This window comes from Globicephala melas, chromosome 1, assembly GCF_963455315.2.
Source record: "Globicephala melas chromosome 1, mGloMel1.2, whole genome shotgun sequence".
Classification (NCBI taxonomy): Eukaryota; Metazoa; Chordata; class Mammalia; order Artiodactyla; family Delphinidae; genus Globicephala; species Globicephala melas.
The window spans coordinates 73,827,933-73,846,373 of NC_083314.1; the positions used below are offsets into that span (position 1 = coordinate 73,827,933).

Here is an 18,441-nt window from a genome sequence, read left to right on the forward strand (position 1 = left end):
GCATACTATTCTTTTTATAATATGCTTTATATTTGTAATTTAAGAAAATATTTTAAAAAGAAATTATTTAGGACCTAGTTTCTTCCCAAGTCACTTGTAAACAAAATTAAATACTGTACCCACATTTTCTTTTCTTTTCTTTTCTTTCTTCATTTTTAAAAATTCTTTATTTTTCTTTATTTTAAATTTTTGGCTGCATTGGGTCTTTGTTGCTGCACGTGGGCTTTCTCTAGTTGCGGCAAGCGGTGTCTACTCTTTGTTGCAGTGCATGGGCTTCTCATTGTGGTGGCTTCTCTTGTTGTGGAGCACAGGCTCTAGGCACGCAGGCTTCAGTAGTTGCGGTGCGCAGGCTCTAGAGCTCAGGCTCAGTAGTTGTGGTGCATGGACTTAGGTGCTCCGTGGCATGTGGGATCTTCCCAGATCAGGGCTCGAACCCATGTCCTCTGCATTGGCAGGCGGATTCTTAACCACTGCGCCACCAGGGAAGTCCCCACACTTTCTTTCATTTTGTCTGTTTTATATGCCCACATGTCTACCATCAGATGTAGGGCCCACCTCAATTAATTCCTTGCTTGTTTCACCTCAGGAGCCGCTACATCTGCCCAAGAAAGTAGTATTGGGATCCCCAGACAGTTCTGGAAGAGACTGGAAAAGCCAGGGCCGGGGCCAAGGGGTCAGTATGGAGGGAGAATTTCTTCAAGCTTGGCTTCTTTGGGAGCTGGATTTTGCCCCAGATGCAGGCACAGTTGAAACTTTGGCTCAGAAGAGCAATTTAGAATCCTGTTGAGGGGAGCCTCAATGGAGCTGCAGGTAAAGCATTAAGGTCTGTCCAGAACTGTTGGACCAACCAGGCCTGGGAGGCCAAAAAGGAGAGAATCTGAGGCCTGCTCAGTCTCCAGTCTCTAGTCTCCCTATCTTCAAAAAGAACTAGGCCAGAATGCTGTAGAGAAAAGGGAAAATGGTGGTAAGAAGAGGGAGATCTGAAAAGGGATTTTCCAGACAAACTCACGGTGTCTCCCTGGTGAGGTGAAGCCCAGTATAAGGAAGAAGGCCAAACATGAGCCCCAGACCTGTCCCTCTCATGGAGACCATCCCAAATCAGTAAGCTGGCCCTGGGGCTTCTTCCTGGACTTTGCTCTTTCCAAAAGGTCTTTATGAGTGATGAGTGTTCAATCTTGTCCCAGCTCTGTCAGAAAGCTGGGCCAGGTATTATCCCACTTTTCTGACAGAGATAATGAGCTTCAGAGAAGTTTGCTGCTTCTATGGCTGGTAAGTGGGTGAAGCAGGCAGGTCTCAAGCTCTGCATAGCTGACTATAAATCCTGGATCCTTTCTGGTTTCCAAAGCTGATTCATTTCCCTGAATGAGCCACAGGCCTTTAGATGCTCCTAAAACTGGGCATGGGCTCAATAGTTCTAAAGACCCTTCTTTTCACCACCTCTCGAGGGTTGCTTCTGCACTCCTGGCTCAGGGCACTGGGGTGCTCCGCCAGAGATAGGGTCTGCGGGGGGGCCTGAGGGAGCAGTCCCACTGGCTTCTGCTCTAGTCACAAGTGTTATAGAGGCTTTGGGATCTGCAGTGGGCTTTCTTTATTTTACTTCCACCCTCAGTTTGTGGTCTGGTTTCCTTGACGGACCCAGAGTCTTTCCAATGTCCTTCCCATCCCCCACCCCCTGTCCCATCAGGATCTTGAGAGAGACGGAGCATCTGGATCTTCCCCACCCTGTGCTCTTTCTATTCTGGGATTCATTTTGGTGAGTAGAGTTGTTTAGGGGACAGAACGCAGAAGAGCTGCTGGGATTATAGAACAATATAAGCAGTGTGACCTGGATTAAAATCACTCAAACTGTGTAATTCTATGGTTTCATAATTATTTTCCTGGTATTATGGCCAAACTCATGGCTGTGAAAATGCCAACATCTTATCTTTTGAGGTGGCAGATGCAGGCTAATAATAGCATGCATAAGAGAGTCCTTTATAATTCTGGACTACCTAATGTGAACTAACAGTGTTGTCCTGACCACATGCTAGTATAGAATGGGTGAGTGGTTCTAAAGGCAGCAGGGGCAATGGGGAGTATCAAGGTGGATTGGAGGCAGCATAGAGAAGGGCCTCGGAGGGGGGTAAGCCAGTTCCCATGACCCAGGCCCTGCCATCACCCACCTTCACACACTACGCCTGTATCCTCATCGTGCCCACAGTCAAAGGTCTCCACCTGTTCACATTCAGCCAGGGCCTCTTCTGTCCCATTGCACAGGGCTACCTGAATAAATAAAGGTCGGTCATCTTCTGCCACAGGCAGATACAATATGCCTGCAGGTGTGTGTCTGGCTGCTCCACAGCCCAGCTCCCGGCACACCACGGCCACATCCTTCATGTCCCAGCCATCATCACACACAGTGCCCCAGCGACCTTCCTTTTCCACCTCCACCCGCCCATTGCAGTGGTGGGCACCATTCACCAAGCAGATTTTAGGTGGATGTTCTGCAAACAGAAGGGGTCAGAGCACACTCAGAAATGTCCTCTTGGGCTTCCCTGGTGGTGCAGTAGTTAAGAATCCGCCTGCCAATGCAGGGGACATGGGTTCGAGCCCTGGTTCGGGAAAATCCCACATGCCATGGAGCAACTAAGCCCGGGCGCCACAACTACTGAGCCCATGTGCCAAAACTACTGAAGCCTGCGCGGCTAGAGCCCGTGCTCCGCAACAAGAGAAGCCACCGCAGTGAGAAGCCTGCACACCGCAACTAGAGAAAGCCCTCACGAAGCAACGAAGACCCAACGCAGCCAAAAATAAATAAATAAATAAATAATTAAAAAAAAAAAAAGAAATGTCCTCTTAGGGCAGTTCCCAGTGTTAAGAGAGGTTGTTTGATAGTGCTGGTGATATGTGGTGTGGGGGTAGGGGGCCTGCTGAGTTGGGAACCACAGAGCTTTGCTCTATCCCATGCTATTACCATCTCCTAAGAGCATCCCACTCCACCTAAGGCCCTCACTCAAAGACACCTAGGAAAAGTTTTTGCTTTCTGAAAACAAAGGAATATGGGCACATAGAGACTTATGGTTTGATTCTTATGAGCTCAGAAAGATCTTAGAAAAAGAGAAGGTTAGAACTAGATCTTTCCCAGAAATGGACACCGAGGCTTAGAATAGGGAAAGGCCTAGAATAGGTCAGTTGAGTTACTCAGTTTCCTTTTGCTCCACTCTATTACTGACTTCACCAGTCACAGGCTCATATTCTCTGCAGAGAGAAAGGGGTGAACACATCACACAGACTGGTCAATCCCTAATCTTTGCCTATTTTTTTTTTTGTTGTTGTTGCAGTACGCTGGCCTCTCACTGTTGTGGCCTCTCCCGTTGCAGAGCACAGGCTCCGGACGCGCAGGCTCAGCGGCCATGGCTCACGGGCCCAGCCGCTCCGCGGCATGTGGGATCTTCCCGGACCACGGCACGAACCCGTGTCCCCTGCATCGGCAGGCAGACTCTCAACCACTGTGCCACCAAGGAAGCCGTCTGTCTATTTATTTGGTTTTTGTTTTTTAAACTGGAGTAATGTGTAAAGAGACTCTTTTCTCTAGGATATCTAGCAGAAAGGAGGGATATAAGCCTGGAGATGTCAGCGGCCAGCTTTGCCTGTCTGAGAGTTAAGCTAATGGAGAAATGCAGAGGAAAGAGGGGAGGCAAAGACAGAATGCTCGGCCAGTCGCACATTAGCCATGTCCATACTTGACCCCTCCCACCAACTTCATTTCTTTTTTTTGGGGGACCAAGCCCTTTTGTATGGGATTTCTGTCATTAACAACCAAAATGTCACATCTTACACAGTCAATTACCAAGTTCTTGGCAAAGCCTCTGTAAAAAGCCAAATTTAAAAGAATTATAGGTAATAATGTGAATATGATTCTCAAAAATTAATAGATTAAAAAGAGCAAACATATGTAAGACTCTGTAGAAACTGAATAGATCAAGCAGCTAGCTTAATTTAATAAAAAAATAAATACTGAACTTTGTATATCCTAAACAGAAAATTCACATTCTTTTCAAATTCCATTTATAGTATTTAGAAAACTGCTGACTGTGTGTTAGGTCATAAAGAAATTCTCAGTAAATCCCCAGTGTAAAAACTATGCAGACCATATTCTTTGATAAAATTTAATACAAGGATAATACAAAAATCTATAATGAAAAGTTTAAAAAAATCTATAAGAAATTAATAAAATAGAAGATAAAAATGTATTCATAAGAAATGGTTGTCTCAAGTTATAAAATAAATATGTGAAACATATTTCACATGCTTTGGAAATTAGACAAATAAAAATATTATACATCAAAACTTGTAGGATGAGATAAAATGGTACTGAGAAGAAACCATGCAGTTTTTAATGCACTTATTAGGAAACAAAGATGAAAAATGAATAAAACATTAAAGAACCACATAAAATAAACTTAAAAAGGAAGAAAGATATACTGAAGATAAAGGAGAAATAAATGAATTAGAAAGCCAAAAACCAAATAGATTTGAATTAAAAAAAACAAACCTAGGGCTTCCCTGGTGGCGCAGTGGTTGAGAGTCCGCCTGCCGATGCAGGGGACACGGGTTCGTGCCCCGGTCCGGGAAGATCCCACATGCTGCAGAGCGGCTGGGCCCGTGAGCCATGGTTGCTGAGCCTGCACGTCCGGAGCCTGTGCTCCGCAACGGGAGAGGCCACAACAGTGAGAGGCCCGCGTACCACAAAAAACAAAAACAAAAAAAAACCCTGGCTCTTTAAAAAGAGGAATAAAGACAAACCTCTGGCAAATATGATTAAGAAAGGGGTCACACAAACCAGAAATGAGAAGAGCGCATAATCACATCTATAAAGGCTGTCTGAAAGTTCGATGAGAATACTATGTATTAAATTTGGGTAAAAACATCCAAATTATTTTAACAAAGGATAGAAAATTTGGAGAATAATAAAAAAGAGGATTTGACAATGGAGGTAAAGATCTAACAGGCTCAGAATGTTGTTTGGGCTAGTTCAAAAGACTTATCAAATAGCAGATAATTCCAATATGGTTTTAAGCTGCAGGGCACAGAAAATATGGAAAACCTCTGAAAACATTCTTATGAGGCTAACCTATCCCTGAAACCAAAACTAGTTCAAAAAATAAAACTCACTTTTAAATACAGATGCAAACATTTGAAATAAATATTAGTAAGTTGTATGTAGCTGCTACCTATGATGATATAACAACTAAGAAGGGTTTATAGCAGGAATTCAATAATTGTTCCATATTAGGAAATCTATTAATGCACTTCTCCACAATAATAAATTAAGAGGAAAAAAATTATATAATCATCATATTAAAATAGTGGCAGGGAGCAAAATTTTTCAATTCTGTAGCCCTAGCCTAAAGTTCTATCTTTGCACCTATTAGCTGTGTGACGGTGGGCAAGTTACTTATTCTAAATTTTGTTTCCTCATTAGTAAAATGAGAGCTGTTAATGGAGATTAAATGAGATAATCCTAGTATCGTTTGGAATCCTAGAATCTGGTTTGTTCCTGGGTTTTCTACTTTTTCCTTAAGTATTTACAAGGTTTGGTTGTAACTCCTTGCTCACTGAGAGCTCTGAGCATACACTTACCCCACTTCCAGTACTGCCTTGATCCTAGTACAGTACCTATTTCACACCTATCTGATGAGGTAAGTGACAGGGAAACAGGAAGGCCAGTGATGCTGTTGTTTAGACCAATGAGAAGGAGAGACTGGAAGAGCTGACAGGCTCTTTAGGCTAGCTTCGATTCCCTGAGGGAGAAGAAAATCCATGGAAAGGACGCACAAGCCATGGTTTGGCATAATGGCAACTAGTACTGTGGAAGGAGATGTTGGACTTGTCCTTTCCGTGACGTTGGGCCCCCAGGCCACTGTCGGCTTCGCAGGCATGGTTCCCAGAATGCCCTGTGGTCAGAGAGAGGTTGAAGGATGCTCCTCCTCCAAAAGGCACCGAGGTGCTCCCCAGGGTGACATTTTCATGATAAAACCGGTATAGGATGGGGGGAGATGCTCTCTTGTTCTCACAGCGAAGCTCCACCATGTCCCCAGTGAGGGCCTGGGCCCCAGAAGTACTGAAAGTGAGGACAGGATGTGACACTGGAACTGATAAAGGCAGGACGGTCCATCAAAGAGGGTCTCTCGTGCTGGCACAGACTTATAACCCACTCCATCCTCACCCAAGTGTCCACACAGTATCCCTCGAGCCCCGGGGATTCTTTCTCACTGTCGCACCTCCTGATCTAACAACACTGCAGAGACAGTTCCCGTAGAGCTTTGATAAGTTCTGGAGAGTGTGCCTCTGGCCGTGCCACGTAGCCTGCCTCCTGTATCCCCTTGTCATCTCCTTTAGCTCTTCTGCCACTGTAGCCAGTGTCACCGCCGCCAACACCATTACAGTAACAATCCTAGCATGTTCAGACAGCTTCTAACCCTCTTCACGGCCCTGTTCCGTATCATCCTTGGAACATCCTCACTGCCACAGAAGGAAACTGACCCCAGTTGGGACTCTCTGGCTAATTAGGAGAGTGCTACTTACTTCTCATGGAGACGTTCACCACCTCGCTCTGGATGAGGCCGTAGCCATTGTCAGCTGTGCAGTAGTAGCCCCCTGCGTGGCTCTCCCTGATAACAGGGATCTCCAGCTCTGCTCTCTGGGAGCGCTGACTTTTCTGCCCCAGACTCTCCCTCGTGTCCTCTCTGTGCCAGGAGGACGTGGTGTTCCCCGTGCCCTCAGCCACAGAGCAGACAAGGACCAGCATCTTCCCTTCGACCGCCTGGTCCCCCTGGGGCTGGGTCTCCAGGAACACTCTAGACATGGGGATTCCTGTGTAAACATAAGAGGGCAGGTGAGGGCCTGATGCGGAGGCTGTTACTACCTGCTGAGCGTTATGGCAGGTGGAGATGGTAGAAGGTTTATGCAGAGACGTATTTTTCATTGGGGAGGTGCATGCTGAGGGCCTTCAGGAAGGATCACCCTGCTACTGAACACTCCAAAACTTCAAACTTGCACTTTCTCCACACTCATTAGCCTTCACTAATGCCCATAGCCTACAGTGATCTTGCTCCTTCCTGATCTCCAGATAAACTTGGGGCAGTGGGTATGGTGGGAGGGGGACAGGGGGAGTCCCCACCCACCTCTGCCACTTATTCATTGCATGATCTTGGTAGATAAATTAATCTCTCTGATCCTCAGTTTTCTCAAAGATAAAGTGTGGATAATCATACCAACTTTATAGAGTTCTCATGAAGATGAAACAAGATATAAGATGTATAAAGAACCCATTACACAGGAGATGTCCAGCAAATGGTAGCTATTACTGGTACCACCCTCCACGGGCCTGGCTGAGGTAGGAAATGTAGCAAGGTGGTTAAAAGGGCAAACACTGGTACCAGAGTGCCTGGGTTTAAATTCCAGCTGTGCCATTTGTTTGCTGGGTTCCCTTGGTCAGGCCATTTAACAACTCTGTGCTTTCAATTCCTCATGTGTAAAATGGGGATGACAGTAGTATCCATTTTACAGATACTTTCACCCTACTTCACAGGGTTGCTGTGAGGACTAAACATAAAACTGCTCTGAGCAGTGCCTTCCTAGTACTTGGTAAACTTTCTACAAGTCTTCCCCTCTGCAAATATTTCTGAGCATCAGAGGGGTTCTGAATTGAGTGCAACAGCTTGGGTTAAGGCTTAGCATTTAGTAAACTTATTATAAATGCGGGGGATCCTTATTGTTGTTTCTATCATCATCATCATCATCTCATCATCATTACCACCATCATCACTTTGTTCCTTCATTGCTCTACCTGGGTTAAATGTGCCTCCTAGTTGGGAGTCATTCTCTGCAGACAGAGACCATGATTTATTTATCTCTTGGTTCACTGAGCATACTTCAGTGCTAGGCATACATAAATGCTCCAGAGAGGGATTATTTTCTGACAGGGAGAGCAAAGCTATTGGGAAATGGTGCCATGGTAGCAGTTAATAAAGCAGAACCCAGATGGTTCATTGTAGCCCCCACACACACGGGGATGGGGGGAAGCACAGTTGAAAAGACAAACACAGGTCTGAATGGGAGCTACTGTTCTTCTCTGTGCCACCCAGCCCGGCAGTCCAGCACTGAAGCTCAATCTACACTTGTATATAGGATTGGTGACTCTGTTTTGAGATACTGTGAGATGCTGTCATCACTTCACACCAGTAATATCCTGAGTCTTCCTTCCGTATTGATGAGATCCAAAACTCTGTGAGCTCCAGTCTGACCTCAGGGTGTGGCCATCCTTGAAGAAGGAGTAGCCAGCCACCACACTGTTCTGTGACCCAGCCCTACAGCTTGGGCTTTTTGGGGGGGAATTTTTCAGTTGGCAATGGAGCTAGAAATTATTAAAAATCAATTTGGAATTGTAGCACATTGGAATGAATTGCAGAGAAAATGTTTGTGGCTCTGATAAAAATCTTAACCCAATGGAGCTGGAGGAATCAGGCTCCCTGACTTCAGACTATACTACAAAGCCACAGTAATCAAGACAGTATGGTACTGACATAAAAACAGATATATAGGGCTTCCCTGGTGGCGCAGTGGTTGAGAGTCCGCCTGCCAGTGTGGGGGACATGGGTTCGTGCCCCGGTCTGGGAGGATCCCGCATGCTGCGGAGCGGCTAGGCCCGTGAGCCATGGCCGCTGGGCCTGCACGTCCGGAGCCTGTGCTCCGCAACGGGAGAGGCCGCAACAGTGAGAGGCCCACGGACCAAAAAAAAAAAAAAAAAAACAAAACAGAAATATAGATCAATGGAACAGGATAGAAAGCCCAGAGATAAACCCACACACATATGGTCACCTTATCTTTGATAAAGGAGGCAAGAATATACAATGGAGAAAAGAAAGCCTCTTCAATAAGTGGTGCTGGGAAAACTGGACAGGTACATGTAAAATTATGAAATTAGAACACTCCGTAACACCATACACAAAAATAAACTCAAAATGGATTAAAGACCTAAATGTAATGCCAGACACTATCAAACTCTTAGAGGAAATCATAGGCAGAACACTTTATGACATAGATCACAGCAAGATCCTTTTTGACCCACCTCCTAGAGAAATGGAAATAAAAACAAAAATAAACAAATGGGACCTAATGAAACTTAAAACCTTTTGCACAGCAAAGGAAACCATAAACAAGACCAAAAGACAACGCTCAGAATGGGAGAAAATACTTGCAAGTGAAGCAACTGACAAAGAATTAATCTCCAAAATTTACAAGCAGCTCATGCAGCTCAATAACAAAAAAACAAACAACCCAATCCAAAAATGGGCAGAAGATCTAAATAGACATTTCTCCAAAGAAGATATACAGATTGCCAACAAACACATGAAAGAATGCTCAACATCATTAATGCAAATCAAAACTACAATGAGATATCATCTCACACCAGTCAGAATGGCCATCATCAAAAAATCTAGAAACAATAAATGCTGGAGAGGGTGTGGAGAAAAGGGAACACTCTTGCACTGCTGGTGGGAATGTAAATTGATACAGCCACTATGGAGAACAGTATGATTTCTTAAAAAACTACAAATAGAACTACCATATGACCCAGCAATCCCACTACTGGGCATATACCCTGAGAAAACCATAATTCAAAAAGACACATGCACCACAATGTTCATTGCAGCACTATTTACAATAGCCCAGAGATGGAAACAACCTAAGTGTCCATCATTGGATGAATGGATAAAGAAGATGTGGCACATATATACAATGGAATATTACTCAGCCATAAAAAGAAATGAAATTGAGTTATTTGTGGTGAGGTGGCTGGACCTAGAGTCTGTCATACGGAGCAAAGTAAGTCAGAAAGAGAAAAACAAATACCGTATGCTAACACATATATATGGAATCTAAGAAAATAAAAGAAGAACCTAGGGGTAAGACGGGAATAAAGACACAGACCTACTAGAGCATGGCCTTGAGGATATGGGGAGGGGGAGGGGGAGGCTGTGATGAGGTGAGAGAGTGGCATGGACATATATACACTACCAAGCGTAAAGTGGATAGCTAGTGGGAAGCAGCCGCGTAGCACAGGGAGATCAGGTCAGTGGTTTGTGACCACCTAGAGGGGTGGGATAGGGAAGGAGGGAGGGAGGATGATGCAGGAGGGAAGAGATATGAGAACATGTGTATATGTATAACTGATTCACTTTGTTATAAAGCAGAAACTAACACACCATTGTAAAGCAATTATACTCCAATAAAGATGTTAAAAAAAAAATCTCAATCCCAGGCCTGAACTTTGGATCATTCCCCTTCAGTGTAAAACAGAGGTGGTGTCAGACATGACGGAATGGAATGGAGAAAGAGACTGGACTTGAGAGGGTTTGCTTAGGCTGTCTGCCCAGCTCACCCCTCCAGCCACAAATTTATGGTGGAAGGAAGGAGTGCCAGCTCTCAGGGTCTTCTCTCATTGTGTCAAGATCCAGTCTTCAAAGTGGGATCTGTGAAACTCTAATTCAAAAAGATACATGCACCCCAAAGTTCATAGCAGCACTATTTACAATAGCCAAGACACGGAAGCAACCTAAATGTCCATTGACAGATGAATGGATAAAGAAGATGTCGTATATACAATACAATATATACAATGGAATACTACTACTCAGCCATAAAAAAGAGTGAAATAATGTCATTTGCAGCAACATGGATGGACCCAGAGATTATCATACTAAGTGAAGTAAGTCAGAGAGAGACAAATATCATATGATATCACTTATATGAGGAATCTAAAATATGATACAAATGGACTTATTTACAAAATAGAAACAGACCCACAGACATAGAAAAAAAATTTATGGTTACCAAAGGGGAAAGGGGGAGAAGGATAAATTAGGAGTTTGGGATTAGCAGATACAAACTATTATATATAAAATGGATAAACAACAAGGTCCTACTGTATAGCATAGGGAACTATATTCAATATATTGTAATAACCTATAATGAAAAAGAATATGAAAAAGAACATATATGTTACATATATTCAGTTATATATGTATAAATGAATCACTCTGCTGAAAAGCAGAATCTAACAGAAAATAATAAATCAACTATACTTCAACTTTAAAAACATGCAAAGTGGGACCCATAAGGAGGTGGAGAGAAAGCATTTAGGACTTTCATATTATATTAAACATTGCCTCATCTTTCCTCATCAAAACATTTTCTGTTTTCTTTTTAAATTTATTTAATTTTTTGGGCTACATTGAGTCTTCGTTGCTGCGCGCAGGCTTTCTCTAGTTGCGGTGAACGGGGGGTACTCTTCGTTGTGGCGTGTGGGCTTCTCATTGCAGTGGCTTCTCTTGTTGTGGAGCTCGGGCTCTAGGCGTGTGAGCTTCAGTAGTTGTGGCATGTGAGCTCAGTAGTTGTGGCTTGGGGGCTCTAGAGCACAGGCTCAGTAGTTGTGGCACACGGGCTTAGTTGCTCTCTGGCATGTGGGATCTTCCCGGCCCAGGGCTCGAACCCGTATCCCCTGCATTGGCAGGCAGATTCTTAACAACTGCACCACCAGGGAAGCCACAAATGTTCTGTTTTTGTGTATGTTTTACAACATTCACCATCAATACAGGGATCTATATCTATGTAATACATTTAAAGTACATGCTGAAAATTTTTTTCTTGATAGAGTGAAGTGATCAAATAAGTTCAGAGACAACTACTCTATACCTTTTAGCCACTTTGAAAGTTCCACCATTAGACTAGGAGGTTGGGGTGGAGGGCGAGGGGGGCATAAATACTGATAAAGAAAAAGAAGTCTTAAGCCCTCCTGGAGGCCAAAAGTTTTCTTCCTCCACATTGAGACTGGGTAAGTTTTCCAGTAAAGATTATAGAGATGAAATCTATTTGATTAAAGAAATATTTGAGAAATAAGATTTATGTGACCAACTTGGTAATAATGACAGGGCAAGGGAGAATAAGAAATGATGACTCCAGGTTACACTGAGCCTGGAACAAGGATTAGACCATAAGTGGCCTTTAACTTTGACATATTACTTACAGACCCTTTCCTTAGACGAAGGTACAATTGGACATATGCACACATTTTTACCATGATTTCAGGGAGTTCACTGGATCCTATGAGGCTGATTCAGAGACCCTCTAATGTGTTAAGAACACTCTTGCTTAAAATTATATCAGATATAATATAATTTATATCATCAGACATACAAGTACTAGATTTATAAGTATCACTTCCCCTCCCTATAATATAATGAATACTTTCTCAAAGGAATGATTCAGGAAGAAAATGTAACTTTCCAGTCTAATATAAAACAAAGCTTTCCTCTTTATTTCATTACATTAGAATTCTAATTAAAAAAAAAAAGAAAGAAAGGGAAACAAGTTAGGCACAGATAGTTTGTAATCCAAATAAAGATTGAGGGAAGTTCTCGTTTGACTCAGAGCATCTCCCTTGCACACTGTTTTTCTCTCTGTTATAAATATTTTTCCATCACTGTCTCCAGTGCTTCTGGTGGAGGCCGTTGAGCTCCTGTGGTCAGAACCAGGAGAACGTTTTCCCAACAGTACATTGCATTGTTTGCTTTTCCTTCACAGTTAACTTCTTTCCTGTCCCAGGGCTTAATAGTAAAGGGAAAAGAATTCATTGCCTTGGAGGGTCAGGATAGGGTCTTTCACCCATCAAACAGGCAGGTAACAAAGATGAATGTGACACTGGAGTATTCCTACCCCGGCTGGAACTAGGGTGAGACACTGGCCTCCTGCTCTCTTTACCCCAGTCCAGGCCCTGATCCCTGGGAGGCTGAGAGAGGCGGTACCTTCCTTGCATGGAAGAATAAGTATGATTCCCAGAGACTGAAAAGAATGAAAAAGCAAGTAACTCACCTGACTGCACCCTGAGAGGAGCTGTGAGAGAATAGAATCAGAGAGTTACCACAGGACCAGGATAAAGATCTTTTTTAAAAAAGTTATAACCCTCTAAGAACCTTCCCAAAAACTCTCTTTTTCCCTTTCTTTCTATCCCTTCTTCCCTCTACCCTCATCCTCCCTTCCCTTCTATCCTCCCTCCCTCAGTTCCTCTATTTATTTTCCCTCCTATTTTTCCCCTCCGTCTTTCCTTCTTCCCTGACTCACAAGCAACGCTCTCGTAGAATCAAATACTTGTTTTGTAAGACCCACAGTTTATAAACACAGTCCATCTCATTTACCAGAAGTTGGTTATTTTGTAGGTAAAATCTCAGAAGTTTTGTGATTTATTTTCTCCTCTTTCACCTTCTCTTTTTAAGACTTTTTTTTTTTGAGACATTTTGCCTGCCTGGTGGCAACACACAAGCCAGGAAGGACCAGGAAGGAAATGCAGGTGTCCTCTCACATCTAGTTGACACTGTTTCTCCCTTTATCCCTGTTTAGATCTAGTACTGCATTTGCATCCATATACAAGAGTCATATTAATCAGCAAAAACCACAATCTCATCCCATCATCTTTGAAGCCTCTCCAAAATTTAAGTCTAGGAAAGTTAGAGCTTAGCCAAAAATATGGTAGCTTGAAGTGGAAGTGGGGTTGGGGGCAGAGTAGGATTTACATGGGCTAGAAATAGAATTTACCCTAACAGAAAATTCCTTTGATGTCCTTTTAAGAAGTTTTCCAATTTTCCTAGAGATCAAAGTAGAAATGGTTATTAAACAGAGGGAGAAGGCATCAGTATTTGGAAAAGAAACTCACAGTACTTTATTTTTCCTAAGACCCCTGCTCTGCTCAGTACCCATCTGCATATTACCTATTGGTCCTGAGTTAGAAGCTGAAGTCCATTCCTACTCATCCCAGCAGAAGAAGAAGAGGTTCTGTGATGCCCAGGCACAGGTGGTTCTGCCCTGGCTGCCCCCAAATCCTGCTCCAGCATCCTACCCACCAAGGACCAGAAGCAATGGCCACAGCAACATAAGGTTGGAGACAAGAAGTTCTCCCAGTGACAAGTGCAGCTCAGGTCCTAGAGCAGAATCCACAGTCTATCCCCATGGACTGTGAAGCCAGGATTGGGCACTGTGGTTCAGCAGGGATTTTATAGAAACAGAAAAAAAGGAAGTAGGAAAGCTCTCTGTTTGACAATCAGCGTTGTCCCCACCCCCAGCCCCACATATGCTGAGAAAATAAATATTCTTCTTTACAGAGTTTCTCAGATATGTGTGTATTGATTAGAAATTCTCCTTAAAATGTAAGATGTCTTCACCTTATAGCTAAAGTCCCTCTAGGGAAGCTTTCTAACTTGTTTTGACTTTGCCGATTTAGTTCTGTACCTGCTAAAGTTCAAATTACGTGCATGGTCTCTTTCAAAGGGAAATCCCCTTTACCACTCAGAATGCATGGTCCGTTATGCAGTTCCTAATATTGTGACACCACGCTAACACTGCATGGCTGCCACTCTTTGGAGATATGCCCAGACGACGTGAAGAAATAAATAAGCATTTGTTAACAATAATGGTGGATTAGGATGATATTAGTTGGTATTATGTAGTCCGGGGACTCAGGAAGATACAAATTCTACCCAACCCAAGTCATCCCTGCCCATGAGACGTTCCAGACTGGTACAAGCAGAATGGAAGAAGTAATACACTCTGTGGTATTAACCTTGAGGCATTAGCCCCAAATTACTTTACAGTGGTCTGAAGAGCTTTAACACACAGAGGGCAGGTCACATCTCTCTCCTCACACTTCAAAGTTCAAGAATAAATTTTGAAAGAGAGCTCTTATATCAGGCTGGAAATAGAATCAGTCTAGTGTTTAAAAGAAGCGACTTTAATGAAAGGACTGACTCACAGAGATGGGGACAGGGTTGAAACAATAAACTAAACACGACGGGTCACCCCGAGGCCAGTCACAGTGGGACACTGTTTCAGCTGAAGAAGCAGTGTGAAGAAGCAAGGGGAGGAAGGACTGTTACAAGAGCCCAGTGAGAACTGGAGTCACCAAGGAGGGGCCGCCAGGCGGAGCTGTGACTGTGGAAGGATGAAGCTACTGCTGGAGATGAGACGCTGAAGCTGAGAGGGAGGGGGAAAATGCCCTGGCCTCTGCTTGCTGCCTGGTCTCCCCTTAGCACCTCCTACTGATGGAGTCCAACTGTACACCAGAGAGGCTGGCTGATGCAGTCTGCAGGAGTCAGCATCCCAGGGCACAGAGCAGCAGAGAAGGGCAGAGCATGGGTCTGGGGTGAGGTGAGAGTGGCTCAAATCAAGAGTAACTAGTGTAGACCTAAATGGGGGGAAAAAGGTTATACCAGCATTAGAAGCTCCTTCCCAGCAAAAACCTTTCTTTGTCCATGTTCCCCTCCTGATACTGTCAATGTGTGGGTTGCTGAGATGAGACCAAGAAGATATTTGGGTGAGGCAAAACCGAGCACCTTGATGATCCTCAGTCAGCCACGTTAAGGAGGAATTTTTTTTTTTTTTTTTTTTTTTTTGTGGTATGCGGGCCTCTCACTGCTGTGGCCTCTCCCACTGCGGAGCACAGGCTCCGGACGCGCAGGCTCAGCGGCCATGGCTCACGGGCCCAGCCGCTCCGCGGCATGTGGGATCCTCCTGGACCGGGGCACGAACCCGTGTCCCCTGCATCGGCAGGCGTACTCTCAACCACTGCGTCACCAGGGAAGCCCCAAGGAGGAATATTGACAATGGAATAAACAAGGCAAATGAACTCTTCTTTACTAGCAATTTGTTGGCTCACAAGTGGCCCCTGTACGTGGAGGGCAAGGAGAGACCAAAGTAAGAGGTAGACCACTCCAGACGGGTACGTGACAGGTTTAATAAGCAAGGCAACTTACTCACGAGGCTTGCCTTGGGTGGCCACAAGTGAGTGATTTTTGCCCTCACCCACCATATCTTAAGAGTTTGTTTAGAGGCCTTAACTGGGTTTAGGCACATATACTGTCAAGACAGTCTCAAGAACACACTGCTCTCTCAAAGGCTGTGTACTTGAAAATGGCTCCCACTGTGGGAGCACAGGGAGGGGGTGAGGCACCTATGATTGTCCGGGTCCAGTTCTTGGGTCAAGTGGCAGTCATGTGCTCTGGTTATTTCCTCCAACATTTTACCCCTCGTGATCGACTCTTACAACTTCACAGAGCCCCCTCTCCAACGATGTGCCCTGAGTGGTCAGCAAGGGGTCTCACCAGCATGGAGGTGGCTCGTTTGGCGGTTATCTGGCTGCACCAGAGTCAGATACCACAGCAGCAATATGGGCACCTGTAAGAGAAAACACAGATCAAGATAAGGATTCCTAAAATAAGTAACAGTTTTTTCCACCAAGAGCCCCATGATCCAAACCACTGATTTACTAAGTCCCCTAGGCTGGGGGTCCGATCACTCAGGATGTTCGTTTACTTGTGTTTTTATATGATTTAAAGACGATAACATTGGCAGATTCAGCTCTGAACATACAACACTTTTTGGGCCTCTCACTGTTGTGGCCTCTCCCGTTGCGGAGCACAGGCTCCGGACGCGCAGGCTCAGCGACCATGGCTCACGGGCCCAGCTGCTCCGTGGCATGTGGGATCTTCCCGGACCCGTGTCCCCTGCATCGGCAGGCGGACTCTCAACCACTGTGCCACCAGGGAAGCCCTGCTGTTTTAATATTCTATTTTTCTTTTTTATTAACCTGCTGCTTGCAGGTTATAGGGGAGATGGAACCTCCATTTAAGGTCTTGTTCTTCTTCCCAGTCTTGCATATCATGACTTTTGAAATGTGACCCTTAAATAATGTCTATTTGATGAGGGTACCTCTACATGGTTCTCAGCTTCTTTAAACCCCTAATGGTGGTAGCCTGATTTGCTTGGCAACGGGAAAGAGCTTGAGTTAAGCCAGACACAGTATACACACTCACCAAGGCATACTTAGAAACCTCACTCAGAGGGAGGGGGTAATATAATCAATCTGTCAATCCCTCACCAATTGGGAACTGCTGGATGGTTCCAGACTACTTTGGCAGTTGCCTTGGATGTTGTTTAGAGTACACAAGACATGCTGTTACTGTATTAACCAAGTCACTATATTTTAAAGGCAACCTGGCATCCTTGACACTACGTCATCCTACCCAGGTGTTGCGGTGGCCACTCTTTTTGTGCACTCAATCCGCTCTATCTACTGAAGGGTCAGTTTGTAGGGCTTGTACCTAAGCTAGGGCAACAGCTTCCTGATTGCCAAGAGATGTCAGTGTCTGATGAGCTGGAACATGGAAGACAGTGAGGATGGCCTCAGGCTCTTGCAGGTGAACCCAAATGTCTTTCCACATACCCTGACTCCCAGGGGCTTACTTATGATCGTCCACCCCTCGGCTCCCCATTGTTCAAGCCATAGGGTTAATCCCATTAGAAAAGCCCAGCAGTCAGTACAAGGGGTTAATGGCCCGAGTTCATGAATGATCCGCCAGCCAAACTGCTTGAGGCTAGCCCACTGGCTGCTGTGTTTGCAGGCATCTGAATACCAGACACAGAGGGAATGTTTTTCATTCACTTTTTATAGGCTTCAGGGGGCTACCACAGGAATAGAGGGGTGCTATTTGGAGAATCTACATACTCTACAAGGCCTAGTAGTGCCCACATTTTTAGAGACAGTGGGCTGGCAGATAGGGTGCTCCTTTGCTGCAAATAGGCTGCAGCTAAGTTAGAGTGGGGGTTTGAGCCATGGCGGAGGTGGGTTGATGGAACATATTTTTAATCCACCCCCTGATAGGAAGGGAAGTTCTTACCATGATGTGCTGTTCCTTTGTGAGATGCCGTACCTTGAGGAGTGCTGTGTACACTGCTAGGGGCTGTTGCTCTGTGGGAGTCTATCGGGTTTCTGCCCCCTTCCAGAATCCTAACTATACTCTCTCCTTCTTTTGTCTCTGCCACAGTGCCTAACTCACACCTTCCAGAATCACCGATACATCTAAATCAAATGGTGGCCCTGCTTGGGTGATGCCCAGAGCTTTAATTTGTTTCATTAGTATTTTTGCCTTCTCAAAGGTGGCTTGCTGCTCTGATCCCCAGCCCCCTATATGCCTTCTTTTTACTAGGAAGTATAAGGGACAGAGGCACTGTGCCAGGTGGAATAAAACTCTTCCCAAACCCCCAAATCCCTGCAAAGCTTTTCATCTCGTTTACATTCTTAGGAGTTTGATAGGCTTGCATCTTATCAATTACAGCTTCTGGGACAGAGCACATCTTACCTGACCAGACAACTTCCCAAACTTCATGGTAGTGCCTAGGCATTGAATTTTTGCAGGTTCACTGCTTATCCTCTGTCTTGCAGATGTTTCAGCAAAGCCTACAGAGTGTCCTGCAGCAGAGGCAAGTCTTCACGTGAACATTATATAATTAATGTAATGGGCCAATTTTACTGATGTGAGGAAGAAAAGGAAGGACAGATCTTGAATTATC

At 44.6% G+C, this 18,441-nt stretch overlaps 1 protein-coding gene across 1 annotated transcript in view; it reads right to left on the minus strand.

The window, feature by feature from the left end:
• Window positions 1-2,154: 2,154 nt before the first annotated feature.
• The window catches only part of LOC138842599 (uncharacterized), a 120,606-nt gene continuing 104,319 nt past the window's right edge, over window positions 2,155-18,441 (minus strand). Inside the window, exons 4-7 of the mRNA XM_070045071.1 lie at window positions 16,194-16,266; window positions 6,568-6,855; window positions 5,844-6,134; window positions 2,155-2,483 (exon numbers count right to left, since the gene is read on the minus strand). Of these exons, the coding sequence (XP_069901172.1) occupies window positions 2,155-2,483; window positions 5,844-6,134; window positions 6,568-6,855; window positions 16,194-16,266 (981 nt within the window). The remainder of the gene's footprint in view (window positions 2,484-5,843; window positions 6,135-6,567; window positions 6,856-16,193; window positions 16,267-18,441) is intronic.